This window comes from Gnatocerus cornutus, chromosome 1 (assembly GCF_029298725.1).
Source record: "Gnatocerus cornutus isolate USDA-ARS CGAHR chromosome 1, icGnaCorn1.1, whole genome shotgun sequence".
Lineage (NCBI taxonomy): Eukaryota > Metazoa > Arthropoda > Insecta > Coleoptera > Tenebrionidae > Gnatocerus > Gnatocerus cornutus.
In genome coordinates, this window is record NC_142233.1 from 30303733 (window position 1) to 30321873 (window position 18141).

An 18141-nucleotide genomic window follows, 5' to 3' on the forward strand; every position below is an offset into this window, starting at 1 on the left:
TAACTCGAAAAATTAATCAAGGGACTGATTCCATAAAATTGGTCTCGTTATCGTTATTAATAGCACCCTAATAAATAAAATACTCAAACAAAATTAAAATAATATTACGTTCGTAATGCAATAATAAAACACCTGATTATTTCTCAAAACGTTAATCTTATTTCAATATTCGCATCATAATCTATTTCATTAACATTTAACATAATAAAAGCGTATCTTAATTTGAACACGATCTCGTCGGCGTGGTTAACAGCAGTGTGCGCATGGGCAGGTGGTGGAACTAGCATACTAATTTTCTGATTGGAGGATACGAAAGGGAGGGTTATTCTGAACCCCCGAATATGAGGGTATGACAAGTGGTTGAACAGTCAGTCGAGAAGCAAGTTGTTTGCTGATCACATCTCAAAGCTGTGTTGGTTTTACTATTCATTCATCAGTGCTTCTGTTGACATGTCGCAAAATCAAGAGGAAATTCGCCCAAGGGCTGTTTATAGCATCGACCAGATTTTGGGAGTTACTACATCATCCACGTCGAAAGTTGAAGGTAAATTTTTTTATTGTTTTAAAATGATATTTGCGTGTTGGTAAAAAGTAAAAACAAAAATGATTAATAGTGTGTCACATACAATCTGATAGACACATTGTAATTAGAGAGATAATTAGACTGCGTGGGGAACAAAGTTGGGGTTTTACCCTTTTCATACTGACCCTTTCTAACACGTGTTCTTTCGATTGTAATAATAAATCAATTGGCTGCGTTAAAGGACGAAATTGATGATGTTCGCTTGAAATATTTCTATTTGTCAATTTGCAACGTGATTATTATTCTCTTTGTTGGTACTTTATCTAGTCATTTATCAATAATTCATTTTTGAGTAACAATTTTGTGATGTGATTTGTGTAGCAAACATAAGATTTTGTTACAATGTTTTTCTAGCTATAGAAACTTATTAGCAACGTCAAATTTAAAATGTAATTTACGTTTGCAAAAAATGCTAAAGTTGCAAAATAAAATTAAGAAAAATGAACAATAAGAATTTGTTATGTAAAGAACAGCGCCAGCTGTCCAAGAAAGGGGGTAAAATTTATTACAATTTTAAGTTTTTTTCTAATTTAATCAATTAAATATTTTTAAATATTGATTGTCAAGATCCGACCCAAGAAATGTATGAATAAAAATTACAAAAAACTAGCTAATTTTTTTTTAATTTTTGCCACTTTAAAATTTAGTAACAGAGTTAAGGATTACCGATAATATTCTTAATTTTCTAAAGGATTGTTTATCAAAATTTTAATCGCTTAAAAAAAATTAAAAGTTGATAGTCAAATAACTACTTAATTAAATAAACAAATTTACACGATTTAAATCGTGTAAAAGTAGTTGTTAATCAATACTATTGTCAAAATTGGTTTGCTTACACAATAATTCTTCTATTTTGACAACAATCGTTAACATATTTTTGCTGATTTCTAATTTAATTTTTAAATTAATTCCAATTTAAGTGGAATGCCCAAAATGTTTCATTAAAATTTAAAAGGTTTCTTCATTTTAAATAATTTTACATTTTTTTGGATGCAAAAAGATTTTAAAAAAATGTAAAAAAATCTATAAAATAAATAAACTAACTATAATAATTTTTCTTAATTAATGATTAAATTTATTGCAAATTAAACGCATTTTTGGCCTATTTAATTTTGATTATTGATTTAAATTTGTTTAAATCGCTTATATTCAATAAAATGATTCTTAGAAGAAGAAGAAAAAAATTACAGTTGTGACCAAAATGTTTTGGACGTCAGAGTCATTTAATTGTCATAAAGTGTAAAGCATCTTTTATTTATTTCATGATTACTGTCACTTTTGACAAAATTTATTAATTTTGCACGTCAAATTGACAGTAATGCATAGATTACACTTAAATGTTCAAAATTTTAATAAAATGATGTCGAAAATAATTTGGCCTCTACTGTCGAAAGTTTTTATTTTACTGAAAATTGAGTTTTTACTAGTTTCGTGTCGTCAAGAAATATATCAAACCAAAACAAAAATGCATTTCCATATTGTTGAATCAATTGAATTAGATATCTAGTGGACAATTACTATGTGAACAAATGTCTTTATATCCGGCATTCTTTAATATATGCAAACTATGTCATTTTTCAATGTCAAGTTTAGACACACGTTCGCAAGAAGGATAAATAACTCTTAACATATGTCAACTGTCGACTCGGTCGCTGTTAAATTTTGAAATCTGTCATCTTCTAAAATTATTTTTAAATTTTAAAGGCATAGTTTTATTACAATTTTTTTTTAATAAATTTGCATTGTTTTTTGAACGAGATAAATACTTAAAATTAATAAAAATCTACTATGAAATAAATAAAAGAATTATATTATGTTTATTTTAAATTTATTTTTAAATTTAATGCATTTTTGGCCTATAAAATTGTTTTGTTTTATTTTGGTACTACATACTTAGTTTAAATCGCTTTTATTGAATGCACCATCATACAGTACACGTGTATTGTAAATGTTTATTTTTACAGAGACATTATTTTCTTAAGAGAAATATTATGCATTTTTATTCCGTTCTACAGAAATAAATTAAAACCAAAAAATTGGTATCATTCCATATAAATGGATGCTGTCAAAAAATTTTAAACATCAAAACTCTACTTTAGACTATTGTTGGTAGTATAGTGCAGTCAATTGAATTATTTATCTAGTTGGCATTAAATCTGTGAACGTATGTCTTGATATCCGTGATTCGCTAATATCTGTTAATTATTTGGTGTTGTTAAGTCAGTTAAGTTTAGATACACGTTTCCAAGACACCATGTAACAAATAATTCAATTATCGACTTTATCGCTGTCGAATTTTGAAAACCGTCATTTTCATGTTTTTTAAAAATTAAAGTTTGTTTTTTGAAAAGTGTTAGTGAAAAGTGTAATTTAGGATTTACAAAGACAGCAAAAATATTAAAAAAAACAATATAAAAAGATATAAACCCTTGTTGTTTGCCAATCTTTACTGTAACTTTATTTTGAGCTTTCATTTATAAAATACTTACAATATTTATATTAAATCAGAAAAGACAACATTAGATAATTAAAACTTGGTAGAATGAAAGACGGGAAAGAGCGAAAACTTTTTTGTGTTGATTCGTCGACATCACAAAGCTCCGGTTGGTTGAACTTGTTTGAATAACTTTATTTTAATTTGAATAAAATATGTTAGTTTAGTTTTCTTGTTTCCATCCAAGTGCTCGACTTCAAACCGAGTTAAATATCATAATAGCTACATCCAGCTGATTTTCTCCTCTCCATGCTTTTAATTGTGCTTGGACGTAAAAAAAATCAGCTTATATCGTGACCTAAACCTTCTACAATTAATTTTCTATCCGGCTTTTTCACATGATGGCATCAGTATAGATTCTAATGAGGGATAAACGAAGCTAAATTAAAATAGGGGTGAATCATGATTGACGAAATAAAGTTGTAATCGAGTGGGATAACAAGGGGAACGCAACTTACCTGTGCATTTAACTACCCTTGAACGCAAATCCCGATCCTTTCTCAAATGTTTGATTACAAAACTTTTGAAAAATATTTCGAGCTAATCTTCTTATAGCTGTGACCGTTAACAGAACTATTAAATTTTAGTCAAAATGCTAAATTAATAACGATGTAATACATGTCAAAGTTCACATAGTAGATTAGTATTCAATTTGCATAAATAAATCTATACGCTGGCTGGACATGTCAAAGCTTTTAAACACACAAGGCACCACCATGAATACCAATTTCAAGCCGAAGTTAGCTCGAAAACACATCTACAAAAGAGAATGCTGATTCGTTCTGTTAAACATGGTTAAATTACGAGTTTAATCTTATTCGAATACACATTTGACCGCATCAAAATATGGAAATACGGAGATAATGAACAAGGCAAATTCCAAAGCCGCTAAGCGGCTCTATTTCTAAAGCGTTTCAATTTTTCATTTGTTGCAGAGACGGACTCGAAAGTCGATTCCGTGAGCGATGGGGAGATGGTTGAGGAGACCATGGAAGATGTCAGCGACTCCAGACCCCGGAAAATACGGAGGTCGAGGACCACGTTCACCACGTACCAGCTCCACCAGCTGGAGAGGGCTTTTGAGAAGACGCAGTATCCGGACGTCTTCACCAGAGAGGAACTGGCCATGAGGCTGGACCTCAGCGAGGCCAGAGTTCAAGTAAGTGAAGAGAAAATTTGGTTTTCTGGAACCGTCGCCATAATTTTCCACGGTAAACACACTCCCGTTAATAGGGCCCGAGCTAATAATGGAAGATTTCATAAAAACAAGTTAATTAAATAATGTTCTAGTTAATTTCCTCCATATCAATTATAATCTAGTCAGGTAATCCATAAACATTATTTATTCATTAAGCAATCGACTAATTTTATCTATTAATTAGAACGTAATATTTTCGGCCGGAAACTTCCGACATTTGGAAACAAATCTCAACAACTTAATTGTCAAATTAAAAATCGCCGTGACTCTATGCACGACTTTTACTTAGAAGCCTCTTGACTTAATTGAGCAATTATCAAATTACGCGCATTGTCTCGAGGCAAAAAATTAATTGGAGCACACACGAAAAAAATGGATTTGTTGGAGCTTGATAGAAGTATGGCTAAAAGGGCAATTAGAAGAGGCACAGCTTTCCATCATTTTATCTATGAAGCGAGGAGGCACTTTAAATGAGACATCAGAGGGAATTCTGGGGTCCGGAACCGGTTCCGATTACCTCTATTGTGGCGAACAATGCCCAATTGCGACGCTACTTACGCTGTTACAAGCCAGATTAATTATCTAAATTGTTACCAATTAAGATGCAATTCATGATGGCCATTATCCTGGCATTAACGATTTCGTCCTGAATCATCTAATGCAGATTTCGGAGATAAGTCGATGGAGCTTGAACCGAATTACACCCCTTCACTGTTCCAATTTTAACAAAAATTTCTTTTTCCAGGTCTGGTTCCAGAACCGCCGCGCCAAATGGAGAAAGCGCGAAAAAGCTCTCGGCCGCGAAGCAGTCCCATTCATGCACCCAACCGAGCAGTCTGGAATCCCAGAATTCGCCTTACACGGTCACTTACCTATGACCTCCGTAGGTCACAGCGACCCATTCTGGCCCAGCATTCCGTTTCCTCCCATGTTTAACCCAGCCATGGGTCTGCCGTGGCCACCGAAAGCTCCGGTGAACGTACCGACATTCCACGCTTTTCTTTCACATTATGTGCTCGCTGGGGGAGTCCCCCAGTTGAGTTTGTTAAACAACACGTTAAGTGCAATGCCTAATGAGAGGTCCAGGAGTTCTAGTCCGGAATCTGCGAGTCCTTCGCAGCTTTCGCCATCTGCTTTGGAAGCTTTAAGGTTAAGAACCCAAGAAATTCTAGTGCCGTCGTCCTCACCGCAGAAGTTGCACGCCAAGTCGTAAAAATGTTAGTCAAAGCAATTGTTGCGTTCTGTTTTTGGAAAAAATTGGCGAAATGGTTTACTAACACAATGAGGGGGGAAAACTGGAAAACAATAAATCGACAATAGTTCTAATTTTAATCATAACTACTTAATTGTAATGCTAATTTTAATTGGGTCTTTACACTAACTTTAGAATTACGTTAACACAACTTTCGCCAATTTTTTTATTAACCACGGAAGAAATAGAAGAGTAGTTTTTATATTGTAAATATTTGTGTAAATAGAATTATTTATTAAGTAGATATAACATATCTTTAATGTAGAAAATGTGATTTATGAAATTTTTTTAATAGACTGAGTTGTGAAAGTTTCGACTTTATAAAGTCACAAATTTCACATTTTTTTTAGTTATGGGGATATTAAACGACAATAGACAAAATTCAGTTTGTGGCGTGTTTATTGATCTGTTAACTAATCGTGATTACTTGGATGTTTACTTAGTAAGAATGTAAGAACTGTAACAATATTATTATAATAATTATAATGCAAACTCTCAACTGATTGTTATTATAATTATTTAATTATTCCACAAATATATAAACATGTTAACATTAACCGCATTTTTCTTTTACCTAAATCAGAAAAATAAGCAAATGAGGTGGTCTGAAAGCAAACAAAGCGTTTGAGGGTAATTATCGGGGTTTTCTACTGAATCAAAAATATTTGCTTTGACCTCAGTGTCTTGAATAAATCTGAGAACAACAACATTTTATGGGGGTTGAAATGAAACCTCCGCTGCACCTAGGAAATAATTATTCCCATCCATATCAGTATACAAAAGCATTGAACCAGAAGATGTAGTCGAATTCTCCCTTTTTTCGATAAACTAATTGAAGTGTGATCTTTATAATAATGATTTAGTCCGAGTTCTGATTTCCAATTCTCGGCGGGTGTCAATGCTTATTGGTCCGCAACACCGCCCATTAGTGTCCCCGTGAGAACCCTAAACAGCGTATCCCTCGCCTCGCCAATAACTTCTGTAAGTTTATTAGCAAAAAATTGATTTTACAGGCAAATTGAAAATTCTATTGCACTAATAACAGGCACAGGTGGATCAATTAGAATAAAGTTTTCTTTATGGTTGACATTGCACTGGAGGTATTTGATGGCGTTGATAATTTGAAAGGGAGCACGTTTTCTCTATAGCAAAGTGATTAGTTTCGCTATAACGTCAGTATTAAGCCATTTGGGTGCCATAAACGGTCTCATATAAAACCAGACTCTATGAAAAACTACCATAAAACACCTGCATAACCTTATTAGTCACGGTAAAAACACAATGTCGCAGTATCGCTTAATATTGAGCCATTATGCAGTTATTAAAACGGCATTGTGTTAATGGAACATTAAAAGATCGAATCAGTGCTTTGTTTTAGCTGCAAAAAACATGTGTAATTTTATTTTCCCATTTTTCAATAAAAGGAACGCTGAATGGGAGTTAAAGCATGCAGGAGATCTCGAGAGCGCAATTCAAAAAACAAAAGACCAATTTAATAAGGATCAAATTTAAATTGAGCCTTTATTTGCCTACAGGATCTGCTTTAAGCCACTTACATTTTTAATATGAGTCCGAGAGCCCGTTTATAATAGTTTGAATCGATTCGATAAGCTCTATGTAAACATCAAAATCATAAATTATCTTTGGGAAATAACGCGAGTTCATAATATGTATCTAATAATAACAAATCATATTTTATTTTAATTATGAATGTGATAATGAAATGAGTGATGAATTGGAGAACAAAATGGACTTTTAGCGGCACTTTCATATTTATTTACAGACAACAGAAACACTTCTTATTATTAAGTTTTCTCGTTTTAATTTTGGAACAGTATTTAGATTAAAATTTTCAAAAATTTATGTTTTGATGTTAAAAGTGAATACGTCTCAAAGTCATTTGGGGGATTTATTACTTTAGAATTCTTATTGCTTGTAGTAAACTGCAATTTTAGAAGAAGTATGAATTTCAGAAATTTGGACTTATTTTGAAAACGTACTCAAATTCAAATTTAATATTCAAAAGTTTCAAGGTTTGAACAATAAAATTTGGCAGGGTTAATGCTTGAAGAGTGTTTATTACTAGTGATAAATTGCATAATTTTTTAACAAGAAACAAAAATTTAAAAAAAAAATGTTTGGAAAACGAATTAAAATTCAAAGTTTTCTATTAAATTCTGTAAATGCAACAATTTTAACGCTAAAACCATGAAATTTGTGAAATTTATTATTTTAAGAGTGCTGATTACTTGTGCTACATAAGATAATTTTAAAGCAAAAAACCAAAAATTTAGAAATTTTTATTTGGAAATCGAATTGAAATTCAAAGTTTCCTAATACATTCTGTAAATGCAACAATTTTAACGCTAAAGCAATGAAATTTGAGAAATGTATTAACTTTAGGGTGCTTGTTACTTGTGCTATTGTGCTGAATAGCATAATTTTAGAACAATAGGTAAAAATTTTAGTAAATTTTTATTTGGACAACATTTGGACAACTTACATTCAAAATTTTCTATTAAATCCTGTAAATGTAACAATTTTAACGCTGAAGCAATGAAATTTTGAGATTTTATTACTTTAAGGGTGCTTATTACTTTTGTTAAATACCATAATTTTAGAACAAGAGGTAAACATTTATATTTTATTTATATTTGAAAAGTGAACTCAAATTCAAGATTATTTATTAAATTTTGTAAATCTAACAGTACTAATGTTACAGCAACAAAATTTGGAGAATTTGTTACTTTAATGTAGCTTATTGCTTGCGTTAAATTGTATAATCTTAGAACATGAATAAAGAATTTTAGAAATTTGTATTTGGACAACCAACTGAAATTTAAAATTTTTAATGAAATTCGGTAAATCTAAGAGTTTTAGCGTTAAAGCAATGAAAATTCGGGAATTTATTACTTTGGAGGTGCTTATTGAGTGTGCTAAATTATAGAACTTGAGAGCCACAAAGAAAATTTTTGAAAATTTAAAATTTGATATTGAATCCTGTAAATCCAAAAGTTTTAACGTTAAAGCAATGAAATTTGGGAACATTATTTTTTTGGAGTTTCTTATTAAGTGTACTAAAATACAGATTCTGAGAACAACAAAAAATAATAGTTTTGGATTTTTTTTTGTTAGTAAGACAAATTTAATTTTTTTTTTCAAAAAACTGATCTAACGTTTTGGCATTAAAACTTTCAAAGTTATAGAATTTATTAGAAAATCTTTGAGTAAAAAAAGTACAATAGAAACATATGTCTTAAAATATTGACATATTGAAAAACATTTGATCTAATAACTTTTCCCTCACAACAAAGCTTTCCTAAATTCGCACAATTAATTAACGTATTGAAGATAAATAAAAATCTTTTTGCAATTTCTTGAGAAGTTTTCAGCGTTAAAAATGAACAATCCCGGTTGTACAGCCCCCATTGAACAAAGTAAACAAAGCCCAGTAGCAAAGATATCACCGATTTTCCTCTCCGTGATACGTCCAGCATATTGAAACCTCAACAATGATATCTTCTTACAGTCCAGGTGGCGTGCGGTAAACATCCCATAAAGAAAGCATAAAATATACAATAACACATTCAGAGAGCATTATATGTTATTAACCAGGTAATTTGAGAATAGGTGTAAGTTATACAGTATTCAATTCGTTTCAGAAAAGCTCTGCCGACCATTCACCGCAACGCAGCAAGACATCGAAATTTTTCTTAACGAAGCGAAAGAGTTCTTCCAGGCTCTTGGTCATTCGACCTTTCAATTAATATGTAGAACGTAATCATGAGGGCTTGATGTCGCGAGGGGGCGCAGAGGTGGTCTTAACTCAGCGGGGGTCTCCAGGTGTCACGCTGTTTACACTTTAGAGAATCAGAAGTGGGTAAAAAGTGTCTGTAATGTGATATAATAAATAGTGGTTTCCAGTAGTGACAACCTCATTAAATTCATGTCGGTTACAAATGTTTCTTTTTGTGAGAGATGTTGTTGACATTGCCTGGATTTCCCTATTGTATATTAAATTTGAGTTTATCTTTGTAAAACCGATTATACGTTTGAGGTGGTTTTATCATAATTAATCGTTAATAAATAGTTTGACGAGATTGATTAGAGTTGTGATAAATATACGTAAAATAATAATTATTAATTATGAAACGGTTTGATTGCTGAACGTACTTTGAGTTGTCTGATTGTACGTATTATAAGCTGGCTTTGTAGCATTCACTCCGTGCTTTTATGCTTATAATCTGATATAATTGCTACCCACATTGGTCAAGGGTCATACAACATGCGGAAAACATGTTTAGCTCCATTTTTACAAATGAATATTAGTATAAGAGGATTTTCATCAGTTTGCAACGCATGGAAAAGAGTAACGCAAAATTCACTCATTGTTTGAATTGGTGATCGCACTAAAAATATTAATACACTAGTCAACACATTTTGAACAAAATTTTTACTGAAACAGTAAAAGTTGAAATTTCTCCTGGTTCTAAATCTAAAGTCTGTTTTGTTCAATTAGGTCAAGATTCAGAAATATTTGTAAAATAAGTTTTTTTTTGAGTACACCGCGTTCACTTTTCTTTTTTGAGTTTTGAGCAAGAACTTGCAAAATTATGATACTTTATAATACCTTGTTGAAAAAGTAATTAAATAAGGTTCCCAACGAACCATTGAAGTCGCCCGAAGAGTCTGTTTTTGCTAAAATATTTGAGAAAAACGGATGAAAATTTCGTTAAATGAACGGTTTTACAACTTTTTAAAATCTTTTTGCATATAACTCCTAAATTAGTACTTTGATTTTTAATTGTCATAATAAAGGTTAAGATATCTGCTCTCTAAAGCGGTGGTAAAGATGTTAATACTTCTTGTTATTTAGAAGATAGATGACAAAGAATATGAATAGATTTTAAGGAAAAAATATACGTTTAGTTAACTTTTAAAAATTGTCCACAAAATTGTAGTTTTTACATAAATCTTGCGTTTCTAAATGATTTAACTGGTCAGGATGGAAAATCATTAACAAAACTTAAGCAGCAATTAAAGCAATTAAAAAGTTGGTCATTTTTTTTTCTATGTTAAATAAATATGGAGACGTTTTCGTATCAATCTAAATAATTTTATGGCCCCAGAAAAAATTTACGTCAAATTTATGATATCTTTATTGGGTACGCCACCAAATTGTCCGAAAAAAAGTTCAAGTGAAGATGCAAAATTATTGATTAATTTTATTTTTTTTTATTTTATTTGTTAATTTTGTAGTACTACTACCTTTCCAACGGATTGACGAGTATTTGTGTTGAACAGTTACCTATTGGGTTTTACAGAAAATTCTGAACAATTTCTATCAAACATTTTCACCCTCTATTATTTTAATTTTTAAAAACTTCTTAAGGTTTTTTATCCTGTAACTTCTAAACGATAAGAGATGCATTTTCAGCCCATCAAAAAGGCAAGATCTGGCTCTGTCCAGTGATGCTTCACAATGAAAAATCGACGTAATAATTCTTGAGTTATATGCAACGTTGCATCAAAAAATTATTAAAAACAGAGATTTTTTGGACATGTGTTCAGTTTTTCAAAAATATCCTGAGAACTACTAACTCTATCGATGAGTTTTATAGGTTATTGGAAAATTGGCTATCGAGCAATTCCATAGGCTTGCAAGTTTTTGAGACAAACTAAAGAGAATAAATTATTTGTCAAGAATATTCCTGAGTCCGGACCTGATGGAGCAAAACGGACTTGAGGTTGGGAACCAAGATGAGACAGTTCCACGTTACAAATGACGTTCTATTTCTACAGTACAAATTTTTACCGGAATTTGTAGACTAGTGTAATATAAAATGCTGTGATATTTTTTATTCTCATAACAACAAAATTAGAGAATTCAACTTTACGAGTGCTTGCATAAAACGTTAACTAAAAAACACAATGTTATTAAAACGTGTTTGAATTTGTTTTCGTCGAAAATTTCCATTGTGGAGTCTTTCAGTCGCCTTATTAAGACGGAAACCTGAAACAGTTCTAAGAAGATTTTTGTTAAAGAGAAGAGCACACTTATTGCATTAGCGGCTCGGTTATTTAGCAAGGCTCTATCTAAAATCTGTTCCTGGATTTGGGAATATCTCAGGTATGTGAGCGGGTGTGTGTATACACTTTGACGAAATGGAGCCGACATGGGCGTTCAAGCGTGTGCCTTCTCCAAATCTAATGGACCGAAAATGCTAGCTAAGCCAGGTGAGATTATAAACGTGCTTAGAACATTAGAAAACAAACTCTGTGCCGACCACAGTCCTGAAAAACGGTCATGTTTACACGTGTTGGCTTTTAGCAAAGCGAGCAAATTGCAATCCAATAAGAATGGCATGAAATCGAGGTAGGTCGTAGCAGTTCTAATGATACAAACATCCATATGTAGTATCAACAATAACAGCGCTGCTGCTTATAAAACCTTTTACTAAATGGTATATGTCGGAGGGGAGCATTCCAATTTTACCGGCTTACAGTTCATTTTGATTCAATTGTGCGTCGATCTTTTCATACGGATCTTTATTGAGTGTCATCGTTAAAAGTGCGAATGCATTTTGCACAAATGAAGCGATTCAACTAATTCCAACAATGGTAATTCTGCTTGAGTTTCTAACTATAAACACATAACTAACTTCCAAATCATATTGTCGACGACCGATTTTGAGCAAATATTGCTGGGGCATATTCAAGATCTATAATATCAAATCAAGTTCCGACTTCCGGCCCACTAAGCGGCACATTAAATGCATTCCTTGTAATCAGTCTAGGGAATAGTCGCTATTCATTCAAAAATCAATTTCGAGAGATTTGCGCGATTTTTTTTAATATGTGTAACGTGGATTAGAACGGTCGCTGAAAGCGGGAGATTTCCTGGTTTAAGATGCTATGACACCGCTTATCAAGAATAAGGGTGAAATAAGTAAGAGAGTGTTGATCTTGTCCGACTCGAGTGAATCAGAAACCAATATCCGAGTGTATGAGTAGTTGGCGGCCTTAGGCGGAGAACGCTGTCACATAGACGTTCATATGGTAATCGCCTGCAGAAATCCATGCACAATAGCATTAGGGCCAACTTATTACGTTTACATTGATCTCGAGGTTTATATTTTTCGTTCCGTGTTTGTCTTTGTATTTGAATTTAGTTGGTTGCCCCACTAAAACCCTCCACCACCCTACACTCTCCTTCGCTACAACTGATTTCATAGATATTATCAAGATAGGCATTTTATCATCTAACCTAATACATACAAATTGAAATTTTATTTCACTTTACGCCACCCCTCTTTCTAAGTACAAATTTATTTTACAGTCTAATTTATATTTTAACACGTTTATTATCACTATAATTGCTTTTTTCCGTTCGATTAAAAAACAGAATTGGCGCATCCATCACTTTTTCCTTTTTGTGTTTTAATAATTCAAATATGTGTAGATATTTTCGAATGGCTTCGTATCCTCCCTAATATTATTTGCATTAATAAAATTTAAATTTTTTTAAAAAATGCATTGCATTTTGTTAAATTTGATGATATTTGACTCCTAAAAATGAGAACAAAGTAAAAATAACAAAATTAAATTAAAACGCAGAAATTTCAAACTGGAGCTAAACATCAGGTGAAGCTTTAATAAAAAGAAGACAATGCAATAATCAGACTAAATCAAGACCAATAAAGCATAAACATTTCAGTAAAATTGTAAAATATTGTATCTTTAGTAATTTTAACGCCAGAGGAATTAAATTTTGGGAAGTTAGTAATTTTGAATTGCTTATTACCTTGTGTCAACTTACTAAACCGATAGACAAACAAGAAAAATTAAGACATTTTTTTATTTTGGAGGAGAACCAAAAGTTTTTAAAAAATGTTTATTATAGCTTGTAATTCCTGGCAATTTTGTAAAAGTAGTAACGACTAATTTCGGATTTTTTTTTAAATCAAAATCTGCAAAAATGTTTTGCTAAAGATGGTTCTAGGAATTTTAACGTCACGGCGATTTAATTTTGGAAAATTGTTAATTTTGTCTTGATTATTAACTGTGGCGAACTGTAAAATTATAAAGCGTACGAAACAGATTTTGGAATTTTTATTTTGAAGAGGAATCGTAAACTTCCAAAAAATGCTATTAGAAGTTTGCAACTTAGGTAGTTTTAACACTACAACTATAATTTTACTAATTTAGGCTTAGTCAGAAACTGTGCTAAATTTCAAAATTATCGAGTCGAAGCGACAAATTTTGGAATTTTTTTGTAAAAACCGGAACTTGCGAAAATGTTTTGATAAGGGTAGTTCTGATATTTTTAACGCCACGGCGATCAAATTTTGAGAAGTTTTAAATTTCAACTTGGTTATTAACTGTGACCAATTGCAAAATTATAGAGCAAACGAGTCTAATTTTAGAATTTTTTGTTTGAATTATTTACAAAAAGGAACATATTTTTATTATAAAAGCGTGCAACTCTGGCAACTTTAACGGTAACAGCATATAAATTTGCAGAGAATACTAACCTAGATTTGCTTATAAACTTCACTAAAATTCAAAATTATGGATCGGACGAGTCGAATTTTGAGTTGTTTATTTGGTTTAACCAAAAGGATCTTTATTATTACAAAAAGTAATTTAAGTAAATTAAGCGTTGCATAGTGTATTTTTATCGTTGGCAAAAATTAAACTTAATTATATACTATACTTTTTCTTTTCTGATACTAAAAAGATCGATAAAGTTCAACGCTACTACAATCCTATCGCTCAAAATCTACAGCCCCATTTTAACAAATTAAGATGTCCCTGGTACCAACAACCATCAAATAAAAGATTACGCAACAAACATTAACGGCAAACGTGAAGTGCATGATCACGACAATAATGATGGTAATTTAGCTGGGGGTAAATAAAGGAAACAGCCGATGGGGTGGGCCCGTGCGCTCCCACGGTCTAAATAGCATTATCGTAATCTGATACATGTGACCATTCGTGTTTTTGCAAATGAGAAACTATTTATTAACTGCTTGCCTTTGTTGGCTTCCGTTCTGGCTTGTATCGATAACGAGTAATTACCACCCTTGGTAGAAATATTATCGTTATTGAAAAAAAAAAGAATTCTGATAAAAAGAAGTGGAAGAAAATCTATCAAGTCGCAAGTATTGTTGCTTAAAAAGGTGATCATCACATACCGAGTGTCTAAATTTGTAAAAGCTGGAACTTCTCAAAGTGGCGGGCTCTAGCGAGTAAAAGCTGTATCACTCTTCGGCGATCTCTAGTTTGAAAGCTCTCCGCCAGAGTGCTCAAGCTTGGAAAGCTGCGTTTTTTGTAATCTTAAATTTTTCACTTCGGTAAAAGCTCTTAATTTTTCCACGACCAAAACAGTGTCGTAATTGAGGCTTAATTACACCCCATGTCTATGAATAATTGAACAGTTTTGCCACCTGTTCTTATCATTAGTGCATAATTTATGAAGTTACATTCAATGTATTGGGGTCAGAAAAATATCAGATTTTTAATAAACTAGACATCTATGTATTGATTTTGCTTGTTTTCAAATAAGTAATAACATTAAAAGCCTGTTTTAATTCATAATTCATGACAATAAATACGATTTACATTTATGAAACGTAATCCATTATTTTTATTGAGAAACAATGATAACATCAATTCCACTTTGTGTTGTTATCGTAAATAATTAATTCAGTGCGTGTAAGCAAATTAAGTCTACCTACTTTGCTTATTACTTTTCGAATGAAAATTGTCCGTGTCAGGTAGATAAATCATATTTTGTATCAAATGACCTGTAATGGTATTTTCCAAAGCTTTACTATTTTTTTTCTTCCCTCAGTATAACAGGGGGTGCAAAAATCCCGTTTCACTAATGTGTAAACAAGCAATAACTTAGAAAAGACTGTACCCATTATGGTGCGTGACCATAACTGCTATTCTTAATCGCGTATTTAATTAAGTTAGGATTAAGATTACAATAAAATATGGTCACGATATCTCGTTGTGTCACGAGATTTAAGTTTGTTCCCTAATGCTACCTATTTATTTCATTAAAAAGAAACAACTTGTGCGCCGGCTAAAAAGGTCAGATATACCGACGTTGCTACGATTCATAACCATAAATGTCGACGTCTCTATTTCAGGCGAAGTAGATATTATATTCATTCTATTCATTTAACACTTGTTATTAAATTTAAGAACAAGACGTGATTTTAGATCTCTGTTTTAATTGATGTGCTTAGTTTCATTGGCATCAACCTGTTAAGCGCTATTTAAAGCATAATTTTTTGATAAACAGCACGCAAAATTAATTAGAATTTTCCGCAAAACGTCTGATATGATCTTGAGATAATTATAAACAATTTATGTATAAATGTATAAAATATGCATATTAGAGCTGCTAAGGTTGCGTTAGGTTTCTCTTTGTTTTTACCTTTATACATTTTATGTTGTTAAAGTTCAGAATTGCGTAACATTTTTTGGAGTTAATAGAAGTACAGAGTATCAAAGTTTAAAAAAAGAGAAAAAAAAAGAGAATATTAAGTATGATGTCGCACTGCAATTTTCTGCTAAATTTGCTAGAAATATGATCTGCAAAGATTTTTATTTTCTCAAAACTAATTGCAAACCAAATTTTTTAGGGTTAATTTTAAATGTTTTTTATTTTGCCCGAGAAATTTAAAGTCGCTTATTAACTGCATCAAATTGCACAATTGTAAACCAATCAAAATAGTTTTGGAAATTTTTTACTTTGATGATAAACTGAAAATTTCTAAAAAATGATATTAAAGCTTTCAACCAAATTTAAAGAGGTTACAAATTCAAACAAAGTCATTAACTATGCCAAATTTTAGAATTTTTTATTTTGAAAGTGAATCAAAAATTTCTAATAATAAAAGATATTAAAAATTGTAATTTTAGTAATTTTTAATGCCACAACAACCAAATTTGGAGAGGTTATTAATTTAAACTAAATCACAAACTATGCCAAATTTCAAAATTATAGAGCATACGAGACAAATTTTGGATTTTTTTTTTTAAAATAAATCAAACATTTTCAAAAAAAAAATCAAAGTTGTAATACCGGTTACATCAAGGCCGGAGCAACAAAATTTGCAGATGTTACTAATTTAAACTAAATTACTAACTGCGCCAAATTTCAAAATTATACAGCGTACGAGAAAAATTTTAGAAGTTTTTATTGTGAAGAGAAACTTAAAATTTGCAATAAATTATCAAACCTTGAAACTCTGGTAATTTTAACACCACAACAACCATATTTATTGCGGTTACTAATTTAAACAAGGTATTAAGTATGCCAAATTTCAAAATCATAGAGTAAAAGCGACTAATTTTGGATTTTTTATTGGTGAACAGAAATTTGTAAATATGTTTTGCTTTAGAAGTAATTCTGGAAATTTTAAAGTCAAAGCGATTAAATTTGTATAGGTTTCTAATTTTGACTCGATTATTAATTGTGTTAAATTGCAAAATTATAGGGCACACGAGACAAATTTTGGAGTTTTTTATTTTGAAAGGAAATAAAAAATGACATAAAAGCTTGTAACTTCAAATTTGAGAAAGTTACTAATTTAAGTTTAGTTACTAATTATACATTTTAAAATTATAGAGTAAAAGTTCATACTAAAATCCAAAATTATAGACCGAAAAGGCAATGTTGAACTAAAGTCCAAAATTTAGTTAAAATGAGTAAAGTAGTTCAGAGATGTTACAGTTCAATTTTTCAAACCGATGCTAAAATCACCCTGTCGAATCGCAGAAATAGGTTAATTTTTAACAAATCCATCACTCAACAAAAAAAAATCAATTCAATTTAAACTTCTTGAAGTCTCAGATCATGATGGTGACCAATTTCGGGAAAAAACCTATCAAAAAAACAAAATTATGCTTATCTTCAGAATTTGATCCAGATGTTTAAATGACCAAAAAAAAAATGAGTAGGTATTTATTTTTTTTAACTTTTGATTTTATTTTTCTGATTTCAGAGAAGCAAAATTATAACTATAAAGCAGAATTTTAATTTCAGATATTTTATGACTAAATTAGAATAGAAACAGAAATTTAGAAATCGTATTGTTAACCAAAGACTTCAGTGTGGGAATCAGAAGTAAAAATTGGTTTTAGGCACTTAACAACACCTTTGCAAGAAATTCATTAAACCTAAAATTTCCCGCATTCACTTATCCCGAGTGTATTTTCTCTCGATTATCTAGAAATGCGAACCAAACTTGGAAAATTAGATAAAATACAACAAAAGAAATGGGCAAAAAAGTAAATAACGAATAAAAGAAGTTAAATTAGGCTGAGTTCATCGAGGCGAAGTGAAGTTGGGGGTGCATTCAGCCAACCGTCAGTTTGGTTAAATTTATATCAGATGAAGCGAGCGGACCGCCGGCAATAAAAGGGCAATTAGAATGGTTGGGCGGTCTGGAAACAGTCTGATTAAAAAAGAGAAGGACCAAATAGACAGGCACAAACCAATAAAGTAATAAGAGAGAGTTAATTATCGCGGCTCTGGGGCGAATGATCGACGAGAAGGGTCGGGAACGGGGACGTAAGCTCTTTCACTATTT

The 18141-nt window shown here is 31.4% G+C and overlaps 1 protein-coding gene across 1 annotated transcript; it reads left to right on the forward strand.

The window, feature by feature from the left end:
- The first annotated feature begins 372 nt into the window (after positions 1-372).
- Positions 373-5975, forward strand: LOC148181524 (uncharacterized). Its single transcript, XM_088041116.1, has 3 exons — positions 373-544; positions 4013-4236; positions 5021-5975. Exons 1-3 carry the CDS (start codon positions 451-453, stop codon positions 5486-5488), a joined length of 786 nt encoding a protein of 261 aa, XP_087897242.1. The 5' UTR covers positions 373-450; the 3' UTR covers positions 5489-5975.
- Positions 5976-18141: the final 12166 nt, after the last annotated feature.